A 14,678-nucleotide genomic window follows, 5' to 3' on the forward strand; every position below is an offset into this window, starting at 1 on the left:
ACTGATCCACTGAAATTCTTATTCACAGTCTGACATTAAGAGCACATGCAGAGACCTGTGTCTGTGCTTTCTGTGTGTGTCTGATCGTTAACGCTCTTGTTGTTTCCTTCAGGGCATCTTCCACTTCCAGCTCGGCCGAGGAGAGCCGATGCTCCACACACGACTGCGGCCTCACTGCAAGGAATTTCTGGAGAAAATCGCCAAACTCTACGAGCTGCACGTCTTCACATTCGGGAGCCGTCTTTATGCACACACCATAGCTGGTAATGAACTTGTTGTTTTACATTTTACAGCACCTACCCTTCGTTGAAGGGAATTACATCTTTTAGAAGGTATAATGAAGCATTATAGGCCATTTATCAATGTATTTAAACTATAACAGGAAGTAAAGTGTTTAGATGTTGAAGCTCTTCCACGTGCACTTCCTGTTTGTGTCCATAAGAGGGAAGTGTCTGCTCACACTTTGTGCTCCAGCTGATCTGTCGGTTCAGTGTTGTGCATCAATTGTGTTGTTTGCAAGCAGCAGGGGTGCTAAACTTTAAAATTCTTAGTTAAAGCTGTATTTTAAATTCACATTTTGGCTGCTTACCTGCAACATGTACAGCTTCTGTAAACAAGTCTTTTATTTCCAGCTTTAGTTTTGGCAGCTATCGGTGCTGCTCTGCTTGTAAATGAGAATATTTCAATTTTACGACTCAAGGTTGGGTCATATTGAAGTGTTGCTGGTCTGTTTTACGGCATCCTTTTGGTATGCAGGCTGCGATCTTTCATCATACTATATATAGTAGGGGCAGCTCCAGTACAGTTCTGTTCTGCCTCCGTATGATGAATGTTTAATGCATTTTCAATTGGATTTTACTACTGGCAGTGATGCAGGGAGGTCAGTATTATTTTTATAGTATAATATTTTATACTGTAACTATATTTATATAAATATATTTAGATTTATAAATAAATGTATTTATTTATTACTATAAAAAATATTATACTATATATTTATACAGTATAATATTTCAGTGCCGCGCTGCCGCTATTGACAGCTTCTGCTGTGGTTATCGCAGCCTCTACGGTTACTGTCTCGTTCAGCCACGGTGGATCTCCATCCACGATTTCTTTACACGCTGTATATGTCTTTTCAAACATGGTAAGAAAGCCAGAGAAAGTTAGATTGATTTCATTAGAAAACGCTGAAGAAAAGGTCATAAAACCGTCTTTATGAAAGGCTTTTTCTTTGTTAGCTTTCAATACAAGTAAAATACCAACTGTAGCCTTGAAAGGGAAGCTACAGCTGACTTGACATTCAAATATGCATCTCACCTCCCCCCCTCCCTTTTTTTTTTTTTTTTTTTTTTTTTTAGGCTTTCTGGATCCTGAAAAGAAGCTTTTCTCTCACCGAATCCTTTCTAGAGATGAATGCATCGATCCGTTCTCCAAGACGGGGAATCTTAGGTGGGAATGGCCCTCAGTTAAACATGACAACTAAATCGATCACTGACAGTTAAGTCTGTGCTGATGCTGCACTTGTCCTCTTTTATTGTACTCAGTGTTATTTTAAAGCAAAAAGAGGGACTTAGATTGTGTGGGTTTTCTCCACCGGTCAGCAGCAGTGAATTTGTCCCAATACTTTCTTAGTTTCTCCAACCGTTTGTATGGTGAACAGTCTGTCTTTTTTCTCTTTAATTGGTGATACTTGATCACAAATGGCAGACATGTATTATTCCTGCTGAGTGTCAATTCATATCAACAGTCACTTACAAATATATTTAAAAAAAAGAAAAAGATTGATGTAAAAGATTGAAGTGGTCCTTATTTATCTGTCACTGAAACAACCCGATGATCAGAGACAGCTGAATAACGACGCGTCCGGGTTTGGGCATCTGTCACAAAGTTTTACCACTCTGTGCATCCCTTTCCCGTGACAGGAACCTTTTCCCTTGTGGGGACTCGATGGTCTGCATCATCGACGACCGAGAGGACGTGTGGAAGTTTGCACCGAACCTCATCACTGTGAAGAAATACATCTACTTCCAGGGCACGGGAGACATCAACGCTCCCCCCGGGTCACGGGAGGCCCAGATGGCCAGGAAAGGTAACGTGTGGACCCCACAGATCTTTGATAACATGGAAGTGTTCGTAGAAGGACGCTGAGGTGGTTACGCTGCTCACAGTTTATGCAACACACGGCATCAGAGAGGTCTGTCCAGTACTGTGCACCTACTCCTCTGTGAGAGGCACTTTGTGCTGAAGTTAACAAGCAGCATGATTCACTGACTAACTGCAGTCCATTACACACAGTGTACCGTACTTACAGTTTATTAATGCTTCTAAAAGTTTAATTAGAAATTCATTGTGATCTGCTGCCGCCTGTAATTCGTCATTAGAACGGTTCTAATGGAAGAGCCACCTTCACTTTTTAAAAACTTTGTGTTACACCTTCTGTGGCGGTGCTTTTATGAGTAAATGACCAGTTCCAGTGATGATCAGAGGCCCTGTCGTATTATCTAAAATATTGGTCATATCATAACTTTATATATAACATATTTTGTGCTTTTATTTAGAAAGGGTTAGCAGTATCAGTCTGCCGGCTGGTCTGTCCATTTGGTCCACTTAAATATGTCCAAAGCTTCCACCACCACCATGAGGTGAACATTAGTGGCTTTGAGTGAAATGTCTGGACAACCATTGGATGGACTGCTTTTAAACAGACATTGATGTTCCCCGCAGTAACTGTAAAAACCTTTCATCTGGTGTCACCACAAGGTCAAAATTTTACTTTATTTATGATCTCATACCTTCAAAACTAATGACATTCACATCACTCTCAGCTGTGTTCTTTAATTATAACTTCTTAGCATGCTAAACTAACGTGGTGACAATGGCAAACATTATCAAATTATAATCTTTGCAAATATTTAACAAATGCAAATACTGAAATGTTTTTTTTTTGTAAAATAGATTTTACAAACAGGTATGAGAACTTAGACTTAGAAATTCCAGGTTAAACAGCAGCAATACCTGAAGTTTGATCACCTGTAAAACTAGTTTTTTTCTAAAAAAATAAAATTGTATTTCAAAGTTGGCAAAATTTGTGCAATTTATGTAAATGCTTTCATAGGATGTACAATTTAACAGAGGGACACAATTGATTGCATTCATCATTGGTTTGATAATTTTATTTAATCTTGAAAGTATTAAATTTAAGATGTGTTGCAACCCTGCAGATGATTAGCTCTGTGATGACTGAACCCATCTTTGACGTCCACCAGACATACTAAAGTGGTTCTGGACCGACCAAAGTTAGCTCACATAATGATCCCCCACATCTCTATCCACCTCATTGTGAATCAACAGCATGGAGCGTCTTTACAAGGGTTTCAATACTTTCGCCTTTGTTGCGTCCTTCTGTATTGAGTTCCTGAGTAGTGGCCGCTCATAAAGGGAATCCTGTCAATGACACAGTCTTCCTCTTGTGATGATCAAAGCAGGAAACAAACTGCTTGGAGCCAGCCAGCATGTCTCCTTGGGTTCTGCTCTGGGACCCTTCATCCTTATTTACACCCACACTGAGGCTGTAACATCAATTATCTGACTAACTCCTTGTTGTACTGATCCTTTGTTACAATGGCAGCCAGGCTCAATAAAGGCCCTTAACGCCGTCCATCGATTCAAAGATAGCGCAGAGAGTTTGTTATCTGAGCTTCCGCTGGGATTTGTTTCATCTCACTCTGTCATAAGTCAGAGACAACATCTTACTGATTTTAATGCTGCAAGTCAAACTGAAGCAGATTCAGTTTAATGTTGACACAAACTTTATTTACAAGACAGTTTTCTTGAGGCAAGTTTCCTGCTGCTTGGCAAATCAAATAGTTGAAATGTTCCTTCAATTTCTATCATATAAAGTATATGACACATCTACATACAAGATTTTACTAAATCAGCTTTTCTTTGAGGTAGCTGTTTAGTTGTTGTTTTTTCATTTAAGAATAGATTATGACATACATTGGACGTAGCTAAGAGACCAGACACTGTCCAGGGTCCTGAAAACAAATACATGTTTAGGATTTTGCCGATAGCAAGTAAGAAAGATATTTTTGTGATGGAGAAACTTACTTTTGTTTTAAGACTTGAACAAGAATAGTTTGAAAGCTGACTGATCATGCATTCTCATTTCGAACAGATTTTGCATAATCCAAAATGGCTTTAGCTACTCCTCTGTTCAATGTTCATGTTTTCTCATTTATTTAGTTATTTATATGTTGTTTTTTTTAACTTGTATGTATTATTTACAAAGTGTGTGCTTTTAAGTTATTTTTACTTTATTCTATTCCCTTTTCACTCTTGTTAAATGGAAACATCATTTAAACATGTTTTACAAGATAATGTTTCAGTTCTGTTACAAATAAAAGTTAAAAGAAAAAAGAAAAGAAAAATAGACTATGATATAAAGATACCAGTTAAGGTACTTGATTCTAAATTGAACTTTACTTGTATACTGTATATTATATTTTTGCCCACTTCAGAGCACCACAATGAAGCTAAAAACAACAGTTGTCGAAATAAAACCTTGTGAGCAATGAGAGTGAAATACAAACCAAAACAACAAGATGAAAGGCGCTAAAATGCTTCATCAAGCCGAGTCATGTGATAACTGAACGTGGGTTTGTTACTACGAGCGGCCCTGTCACACTACACATAATTAGTTGACCTTTTAGTAATATTAAAATATTGATAAGTGCAGCTTTAAGTGCACTTCAAACCATTTGTGGATACAGTTTGTGCCATTACACTAATGACTGCAGATATATTGGTCTTCCGATCTGATTAATCATGGGAGGTTAAATATTTTAAACTACTATAACTGTCATTTTTTAAATTCGAATAAGATAAAATTACATCTTTGAACTCTAATGACCTCTTTCAATTAAAAATATCTCAGCTCAGCAGACTGTTTGAAGTAGTTTAGCTGGTGGTCGAGCAGACAGTTAATGTATTGCCTGCTCTGTTGACCTCTCGGTGACCTGAAGCTAATAAATAAAACTGGAGGATGGTAGTGATCAAAGCTTTTGTGTTATTAAAAGGGTTGTGTTTGAATTCATTTAAATGAATTATACTTTTGAAAAGTGATAGCGCAATGCATCAATTATCAGCCGTTCTTAGCTTGAGATGAAAAACAAAATATGAGGCTGAAGGATTCTTTGTATTTATGAATGTGCTGATGTACACTAACTCTAGCATGATCTGCCTCTTCAGATTATGTTGCTGCCCTCTCCTGTCCATTCAGCCCTGTGGTGATACAGTACACTTGTCTGAACAAGCCAATTTGTTGTATTGTTGTTGTTATTCACGGCTGAGGATACATCTTTATATCTCATTCAAAAATGTGTTTTTCTGCCTCCCCGAGCCATCATACTCTTCGTCAAGTTTGACTCTCCGTATCAGTGCCACTATTTGTTTTCTTGTAGACTGTTGACAGGTTATCGCTTGACTATTTTATTTCACGCTCAAACAGACTCGGTGTTCCCACAAGACTGTGAATTGTATTGGAGGACGATTCTGCTCTGAGAAGTGTTTCCTAACAGGGTCAGCCAGAGTAGCTCTCCCTCAGCTAAAATTCAGGCTATCCCCTGTGTAGAATAAAAGAGTGACATGTCAGGAGGATTATTAATTCCAGAGCAAGAGACCTTCCACAATGTATTATTGTGAAGTACATCGTGAACTAGGCCACAACAATCAGCGCTAATGAGCTTCTGTGGCTTCAGATAATTAATGTAATCTGAAGCAGGTGGATACAACAAGAAAAAAAAATCTTCATGGTGGTAGTGTGAATGTAAATGTGACGACTTTTAACCCCCAATGAGAGTTATAAAAGGCTAAAATCCAGTTTTCCAAGTTTATTTGCGTATTACTGTAGCTAGCTAAAGCATTTTAGCTAGCAAGTTAACACGAACAAAGCAAGCAAAGTGTCTCAATACTCAATACAAGTAATCACCTTAATTCAACATGACAATCTTTGGGGACGACTGACCCCAGCAAAGTCTCTTAATTAGTTGTTGTTTTTTATTCCAATTATCAAAAGAGAAATCTGATGTGCTTCTGAGTTAGTTAATCAGTAGCTGATCTTAATGTAGCCTCACTTCTTGATTGTGAGCCACGCGTCCTTGAAGATTAGATGACTTCTATGTCTTGTTCTAGCAGGAGGCGCCTCCAGTCGACCAGCAGAAAGCACGGAACAAGCAGGAGCGCCTGCAGCTAACGAGCAAAATAATGGCCTCAGGAAAAGGGCAAAAGACCACAACGTTTCCGGAAAGGACGAGTCTGCAACACCTCGATCTTCTCAGGGAGCACCAACCAATGAACGAACACACCCCACAGAGGTCGTGGAGGACGAGTTGGGTCAAAGCAAACTGTCGGAGACCGACACAGAGTCTGGGGTGGGTTCGAAGGAAACTCAGGTGGGTGACAAAACAAATATCAAGGAGGACGATAGCAACCGGACACGAGAAGCACAGGAAGGTGTGAACTCATCAGCACCGAGCCACGAGTCCAATAACTTAGACTTTGACCTTTCCAGTGACAGTGACAATGACTCCATTACAGAAAAGCCTCCCTCGTCGGACAGCGACAGTGAGGGCAGGTCTGGCCCGACAAGGGAATCTGGGCAGGAAGGAGTCCCGCAGGAGCCTACTGACGTTGATGGGGCAAGAGAAGGCAGTAAAGGTCGAAGTGAAGGCGAAAAAAGCTCTGACGCAGCAGAACCTTCAGGAGTTCTTCTCCCCGACCCCGAGCTCGGCAATGGCTGCTCGGATAGGAGAGAACCAGAAACCGAGTCCCAGAACAGTGAACAATCTGGGGTCACCATGGGCGAGGAGCTGCTGGACCAGAGCATGGAAGACGAGGAGGAGGATGAGGAAGAGGTCGATAACGACCAGGACGACCACCTCATTTACCTGGAGGAAGTGCTAGAAAGGATCCACGGTGAGTACTACGCCCGCTACGAGGCCTACCTGAGGAAGGAGGCCTCCGAAACGCCGGACATTCGCAGGATCGTCCCAGAGCTGAAGAGCAAGACACTGGACGGCACAACGATAGTGTTCAGTGGTCTGTACCCCACCAACTACCCCATGGAGAGGACCCGTGAGTTCTACCATGCCAAAGCACTGGGGGCCAAGATCGGCAAGAATCTGCTTTTTAGCGCCGAGGATCCCAATCGGACGACGCATCTCATCGCAGCAAGAGCTGGTATGTAAAAATACTGTAACAATGCAGTATTAGCATTTAACATTGTGAGCTTTTTATGTTCATCTTGAAGCTGACTGAAAGCAGGTTTTGAGGACTGAAAGCGTGAAATAACCTTTTGACCTTTTTTTTGTTGTTTTTTTTGTTCCTCTTGCTAAATATAGTTCATGTATTTTTTTATTGCAGTTAGTTGGGACCTTTTGTAGTCGATGCAAACCACAGTTTGCTAATGATGCTAGCATTCAAGAAAGGTCAGTGAATATAATCATCACTGACTGCATCTCAGGGGTCAGCCATACAGTGAAGCTGTGGCTCGGTGTAATTAGCTTTGGTTAACATTCGACCACTGTTGTTAAAACCGTGCTTAAAATTCTGCCAGTGGTACCTCCGAGGAGGATTAATAAAATGACCCTATATATGGGTAATTGCTCGAGCCCGACTGATAACGGATTGTTTGGGGCTGATTCTGATACCAATTTTAGGGAGTAACATTTTTTCCGATGGTGATATATATTCTGATATTCTTTATATATAAACTGAATATACAATACATGTATATAAATATATACTTTTTTTTTTTTAAATAATCTCTCAAAATGTGGTCAACAAATACTTTTGACATTTGTGACAATGATATTTCGTGGAATCAGATATTTTACAGTTTATTGGCAAAAATGACATCAATGCACTGAAACAGTGAATTTCACTGGGAATTTAATAATTATAAATAACAATAAAAAAAGAACAATTTCTAAATTCCCTCATTATGTTAGTTAAAAAAAAAGCTTTCATATCGACCAACGTGTGTTTATATGTCCGGCATATACAGTACATATATAAAGAACACAGGCTGATATATTGATATCAGAATCCTTTCGATATCAATATTGTTATTGGCCCCGAAAATCCAGTGTGGGTCAGGCTCTACTTAAAAAAAAAAAAAAAAAATACAATTGATTTCCTCCGAGTTCTTTTAATGGCGTTTTCACACCTGAAAGTCACAACCAAGGTTCATGTTTTTGTTACATTTGAAACATTTCATCCACTTCTTTTTGGTTTTACGTTGCAATTTTTGCAAGCATACTAAAGAGCTTTGCATGACATGCCTTCGTCTCTATACTCGGTGTGTGTCTGACGCCGGCATGTTGCCTGGTTGGCCGGCAGCTTTTCATGTTTGAATAGAGAAAAATGAATGAACTGATTTATTTTGTTGCCACTATATTATTGTAATGATGATACACTGCCATCAATTTCATTTACTTGTTCCGAAAGTCCATAAGTGTTTTCAGATCGCAAACGAACTGAACCATGGTCTGAACGCAACGAGCACATTTAAAAAAATAAAAATAAATTTAATTGTAGACTTCAAAACGAATAGCTGTAATCTTCCCTCATAAGACCGAGACAGACAACACTGGATTGTTCTCCAAGACACTGGAAATGTCTGTCAGAAGTGCACCAAAAGTGGATTTATGTCTTTATTGCTCCCAAACCAGTTTACCATGTGAAAACAAGCACAGGAAGTGGGACAATTGCCTTGGAAGTCTGCCCCGCTGAGAGCAGCACTTTTCAATCACTCACCTCGTACTTCAGCAGGACAACAAAAATCAGCCAGAGATGGAATCAGGACGATATGTGCAGTCTGTCTAGAAATAACTGCTAAAAATGCCTGTTGTGTTGCCTGAAAAAATTTCCCCTCGGGGATTCATAAAGTAACTACCTAACCTAACCTAACCTGAACAGCGATTCTGGAAAACATTCATCACATGTATCCCTTAATTGTTGCTTTTAACAACCATGAACACGTCACACCATGGAGACAGCTGTAAGCCAGGCAATCCTCCTGTACTCTCCTTCATCTAACTTGTCCGCCAGACTTTTTTGTTTCCTGCATAATGTCGATTTATTTTAATGTGGCGCATTTCCCATTAATATGGCCAGTTCTTTTTCCTCCTCTATTGTTACACGAGTGACGACATGCTGCCTTAATTTCCTCCAAGTGGTCCAAAAGTCCATCCAGAAAATGTTGGTCAGATGCTCTGTGGGTCAGGCAAACTTTGCACTTTCCACCTCCACTGCAGAAACATGGTGAAACAATGAGGTACACAAAGCAGCGTAGAGCTTCCTAGAAAAACATGACTTTTACTTGAATCCATTTTAAAGTTATGAGTATGAGCGTGAATGGTTGTCTCTCTTAGTGAGTTGTACCTGTGATGGACGAGCCACCTTTCCAGGTTGTATCCTACCTTCGTCCAAAGTCTGCTTGATTAGGCTCCAGTCCCCTCCAGTGACCCTGTTCAGGGTAAAGGGGATATGGATAATGGATAGTGGATGGATTTGACATTTTTGAGTCTTAACAAAAGTAAACACAGAAATGATCCACCTGGAACAGCCATTTTAGGGATCTCATCCAGCAACACTTAACTATCTGCACTTACCCATATACTTTTTGTAAGTGTCTGTAGGTTTTTCTGCAAAACCAATTCAAAATATAAAATCCCCTCTGGTCGCGGCTGAAGCATCAAAAGTTCAATGAATATTGATTTTGTTTCAGCACATTTAATTCATAGTGGAATAATCAGATTAGTTTGTTGTGACACACACACAAGTTTTCCTGTTATCAAGAAGAGTTAGTATAATGACCTGGATATAACCAGTTTATGGCAAACTGCACAAACGTGTGCACCAACCAAACAGCAGCTACACTAATGCAGTCCTGGTCGATAAGCAAAAATGCATTTGATTTTTAGCCTTGCGTGTCTTAAGAACCTCGGGTTAATGAGCTTCTGCGCGCAGAGATTCAATTTGTTGTCCTTGTGTTAAACATCAATAGAGTTGCTCAGGCAGAAACGCTGCTCTTTGTGGACTTCACCAAACAAAACATGGCCTTTTGGAAATTCCAAGAAAACCACAGAGTTGGCAGAAAAGTGAGATGATGGTGACAAAACAAATCTTCTTTGTTATCCTTTTAATAATAATAATAATAATAATAATAATAAGCAGGTAATTATTTTCTTCTCTCTCCTCCAGGAAAGAAAGTTGTGTCGGTGATCTGAATTATTCAACAGAGTTGAATGTGTGTGTTTGCTAATAGCTTTTGATTGTGAGGTCAAAACTTGCTCTCATTCTCTTAGGCACCGAGAAGGTTCGGCACGCGCAAGGCTGCAAGCTCCTCCATGTTGTCAACCCCGACTGGCTGTGGAGCTGTCTGGAGCGCTGGGAGAGGGTGGAGGAGCTGCTATATCCGTTAAAGGAGGATCACTCAAAGACACCACGGTAAGGGAGCCGTGGTCTTAACCGAGCCTCGTAGTTGTGAACTGATAACTGGTAACATATCACGTCGAAATGATTCATGCCGTTAATTCCACCTCTGAGATCTCCTTTCCTTCCTGTTTGAAGGAGCAACAGTCCAGCGGCTTTTCCTGACAATCAGAGCTCCCTGCAGAAGCACATTTTCCACCCAGCTCCCATCCTCCCCCGACCTCCGCCTCCAGCTCCAGAGGTGCGGACTTATGACCCCGTTACCGGGAAGCTGATCCGGAGGGGCCCTCAGGTGTCTCGGCTTCCATCCTACCTTCAGGCATCCGGGTCTTTGTCTCTCTCTGATCCAAGGGAGCAGTCTGGTCTCAGGTACTGCACGAGTTAGGTCTAATATAATGATAATATATTGATGCAATAAAATAAAACTAGATCTACATATCCAAACTGTTCCTTTAATTCGTAGTTACATTTTTGTACAAAATAGCAAAAGTAAACAAACAAAATAATATTTGTATTTTACTTCCACTTAGTGCAGCACAAGTTTCCATGTTTGTTTGTTTTTTAACAAAAATAAATAACCAAATTCAGACATCTCCAGAGTGACGACTCTCTGTAACCACTCTCTGTTCTTCCATTTTAACGTCAGTTAAAACATTTCAGGCTTTTTTTGTCGCTGGATATAATTTGTTGCAGCTTCAAACATAAATGAGGACGGTAACAGTGAAGGTGGAGAATTTAGAGCAGCTTCTGCAAATTTATGCTGTGAACTTGAGACAGCAGATCTCCCCTCTTCTGTCAGTTTCTCCATCTTTTTCCGGAGTAGTTCCCTCTTTTACAGGAGCTGGTGTCTCCTCTAATGAGCAGAAAAAACACTAACTATCATGCTTCATGCTCTAGAACTGCCCAGTTGGAACTTGACAAGCTGGGTCGCAGGAGACACAGTCAACTGGTTTGAGTTGAGCTGAGACTGAGACACTGCTGCAACCTTTTCCTTAAGTTTTCTAAAAACAAGTTTGTCTCGTCTTCAATATTTGGTCTGAACTGGACTTCATATTTACAGTCAGAACAAATAAATATCACATTTACACTTTGTCACAGTCACCTGTATTCCGTTGAGTGTTTATCGTTGAGGTGGCGTATCAAATCAGAAGTATTGAATGCAGCCGGCTCGCAAAATGACGCATTGCCGACATGACAAGTGGCTTTTCTGATGCTTTAGTTTGTGATTTTAAAATATTTGCACACATTTTAGCCGCTCATATGTCACATGTCAGACTACACTTCTGCAACACAAAGGACCAGTGCTAAACTTAGCTCAGTGTAGCCGATACAGGTTATGGATGGGACATGACTTTCGAATAATCGTTAATATGTAAAAAAAAATCTATTATTATGTGCCACAATCATTCTTACTTATTTCCCTTGTTTTTAACCGATTATTAATCAAATAGTTCAGAGCAAATTTGTAATATGCAATTTTGCTTAAAATGGCCATCCATAACACAGATCAGTTAGAAAAAGGCCATGATTGGCCCTTATAACAATATTTTATTACCATCACATTACTATCATTTATCAAAATGTATTTTGCATTGACAGTCCTGCTGCGCTGATATTGTGTGGAGGTGGCTGGTGGTGCAAAGCTACAGCAGGCATGTCAAAAGTACAAAAGTTATGGTTTTGATATTTCTGTTTAATATCTACCGCTGAATCGCTCACAGCAGATCTTAAACATATGGATTCGACTGCCGGGCCTCATTTCCATCCAGACCTTCTCTGTAAACTAAAACAGCTGCTGCTGTAGTTTACTGTATGAATGACCCCCAGTGGAGTCATCCAGCTTCTTCAGCTAACAGCTGGGGGACAATATACCCCTCCAACGACCCTTTATTGTTTGGAATGATGGCGTTCAATTGCCGGGGGAAACCCACCGAGGTCCCAGACGAGCCTCCGAGCTTGTTGCTGCACAGCTTTTCATCTGTGTTGGGTCTATTTTAAAAAGCCTAATAGAATTGAGGCCACTATAAAGCGATTCGTTCCTCCATCCAGTCATTCGGTTTTCCAGTCATGTTCTCATTTCATTTCCACCCACAGTTTGACAAGGATGATGTGGTAGGTGCAGGAAAGGCTTCACCTCTGTGGTCTTCCTCTCTATTTGCCCTTCATCCGTCAGTCACAAACACAAATAATGAGTCTGTCCTCTGTTTGTTTATAATCTGGAGCAAAAACATACATTTTACCTCTAAGTAACTCTTAACGGCAGCTTAAAAGGTTTTTAAATTGAATATAACTGTGATGATATTCTATAATTAATCATCTCAAGCAGAAAATCACATTTTATTCATGGTTCAGAGGCACGGTGGAGTTTTTCAGGGAGTTGCATTGAATCATCAAAGAAGATCTCTTCAATTAAGCACCGCCAAGAGGAAAGAACGGTCTCTCCCGATTTGCATATACATCTACTGGGCCCTTGTTACAGAAATAAAGCCTGTGCTGTCCTCAACACTGCTCTCAGCCTTAACCTTCAAGCTTTGTTGTTGCAAACTATCAAAACTGATTATGTACAGTGTCTGCAAATGAATTCTGTTCCCTGGCAAGCCCTGTAAAGATTACTGCAGCAGAACAGAAGTAGAAAGTTATGACTGAAAAATAAGAAACATAAGAAAGTATTCATTTTAGATGTGAAAGCAAATTTCTTTACGGGCTCAGTTAATAGCAGATTTGTCAGTTCATTAAATTCATTTTTTCAACTAGTGCTATTTAACTGGGAAAAAATGGCCCTCATAGATTATCATTCAATTATGGTGTGGTTTTAAGAACGGCAGACACAAATGATAATGATTCTCTTTCTGTACTTCAGGGCAACAGCGCAGAATCAGCAAGATGAGGCGGCGGGGTCGAGCCAAGACGACGAGCAGCCGGGTCCGTCTCGTCGTAAACGAGAGCCGAGCATGTCAGAATCGATGCCTCTGTACACACTCTGCAAGGAGGATCTGGAAAGCATGGACAAAGAGGTGAGGATGGGGGAAACCACTGCTGCTACCTTCTAAAGCTACTGCAGTTTGAACAAAGTTGGGGATCTCCAGAAAGGGAGCTGAAATTAGAGGTTATGCCTTTGACGTATATGCTAGCCATTATGCACCATTATGAAACCTTTTTTTTTTTTTAAAGTATTAAATACAAAAAGATGCCTGGGGTAGATTAAATTTTTTTGTGTGCAAAAGCCACATTGTATAACTATTGCTGGTACTTATTCTTATTCTTCCGTCGAACTCGTCCTGCAGTTTTGAGAAAACCCAATAATGAGACACAGGCACACGCGCGCGCGCACACACACACACACACACACACACACACACACACGGTCTTTTTTGCATGACGTCAGAGGACATTATATTGGTTTGTAGTAAATTGACGCAAACACACGCAGTTGGATTTAGAGAATTTCAGAGGACAATTTAAGAATTTGTTGTAATTTGAGGCATAAACAGACACACACAGTTCATGTTTACATGACTTCAGAGGACTTCATATAGACTCAGTCCAACATCTGTCATGGCTGCCCCAACAAGGTGGCCATTTATACTCTTAGCAAGACCTGTCAAACTTCAGCAGCTACATGGACACAATAAAAAAATGTATTCAGGATTTTTTTCTAGTTATTTATTATTATAAAAAAATTCCAATTGAAGTTCACTGCACAATGACATCGGTGTGCACAATAAACTTAAAATATCCTGTCTCCATTACATATCTTTTGATAACCATATTTAAGAGATCATTGCAAAACATTTGCAGTATGTACATAAAGAATATCGGCTGATAAATCAATATGGGAATTTTTCTTTTGTCTCCCTCTTGGTATCGCTTTTGGCCCCAAATGACTCTGGTTTGTTTTCCAGGATAACACTTCTATTGCAACTTTACAGCAGTGAATAAGTGCTTCCACATTCAATGTTATTGCTCTGCAATGGTGGGCCAAACTGTGCCGTTCTCTATAACCAAACATGCTTTGTTGATATCTTCGTAAACAGCTTCATTTTCATAAGATTTGCATCGGTATAACGGCACCGCCGCGCTACTCCACCTGTAGGGCTTGTGGGAAATAATGTTAAACTCTGGTCGAAAAATACATATTAAATAAACAATGATATCAATAACTACTGTATTTATCTAAACTC

The 14,678-nt window shown here is 40.0% G+C and overlaps 1 protein-coding gene across 1 annotated transcript in view; it reads left to right on the top strand.

The window, feature by feature from the left end:
* ctdp1 (CTD (carboxy-terminal domain, RNA polymerase II, polypeptide A) phosphatase, subunit 1) overlaps positions 1 to 14,678 on the top strand; it is a 76,785-nt gene that overhangs the window by 6,236 nt on the left and 55,871 nt on the right. Inside the window, exons 5-11 of the mRNA XM_069703387.1 lie at positions 113 to 263; positions 1,359 to 1,449; positions 1,923 to 2,089; positions 6,196 to 7,239; positions 10,371 to 10,512; positions 10,636 to 10,866; positions 13,358 to 13,511. Coding sequence (XP_069559488.1) covers positions 113 to 263; positions 1,359 to 1,449; positions 1,923 to 2,089; positions 6,196 to 7,239; positions 10,371 to 10,512; positions 10,636 to 10,866; positions 13,358 to 13,511 — 1,980 coding nt within the window. The remainder of the gene's footprint in view (positions 1 to 112; positions 264 to 1,358; positions 1,450 to 1,922; positions 2,090 to 6,195; positions 7,240 to 10,370; positions 10,513 to 10,635; positions 10,867 to 13,357; positions 13,512 to 14,678) is intronic.

The sequence above is a fragment of the Brachyistius frenatus genome, unplaced genomic scaffold, assembly GCF_029030835.1.
Source record: "Brachyistius frenatus isolate BFR_SWC_R1_liver_20210118 unplaced genomic scaffold, ASM2903083v1 Contig_46, whole genome shotgun sequence".
Lineage (NCBI taxonomy): Eukaryota > Metazoa > Chordata > Actinopteri > Embiotocidae > Brachyistius > Brachyistius frenatus.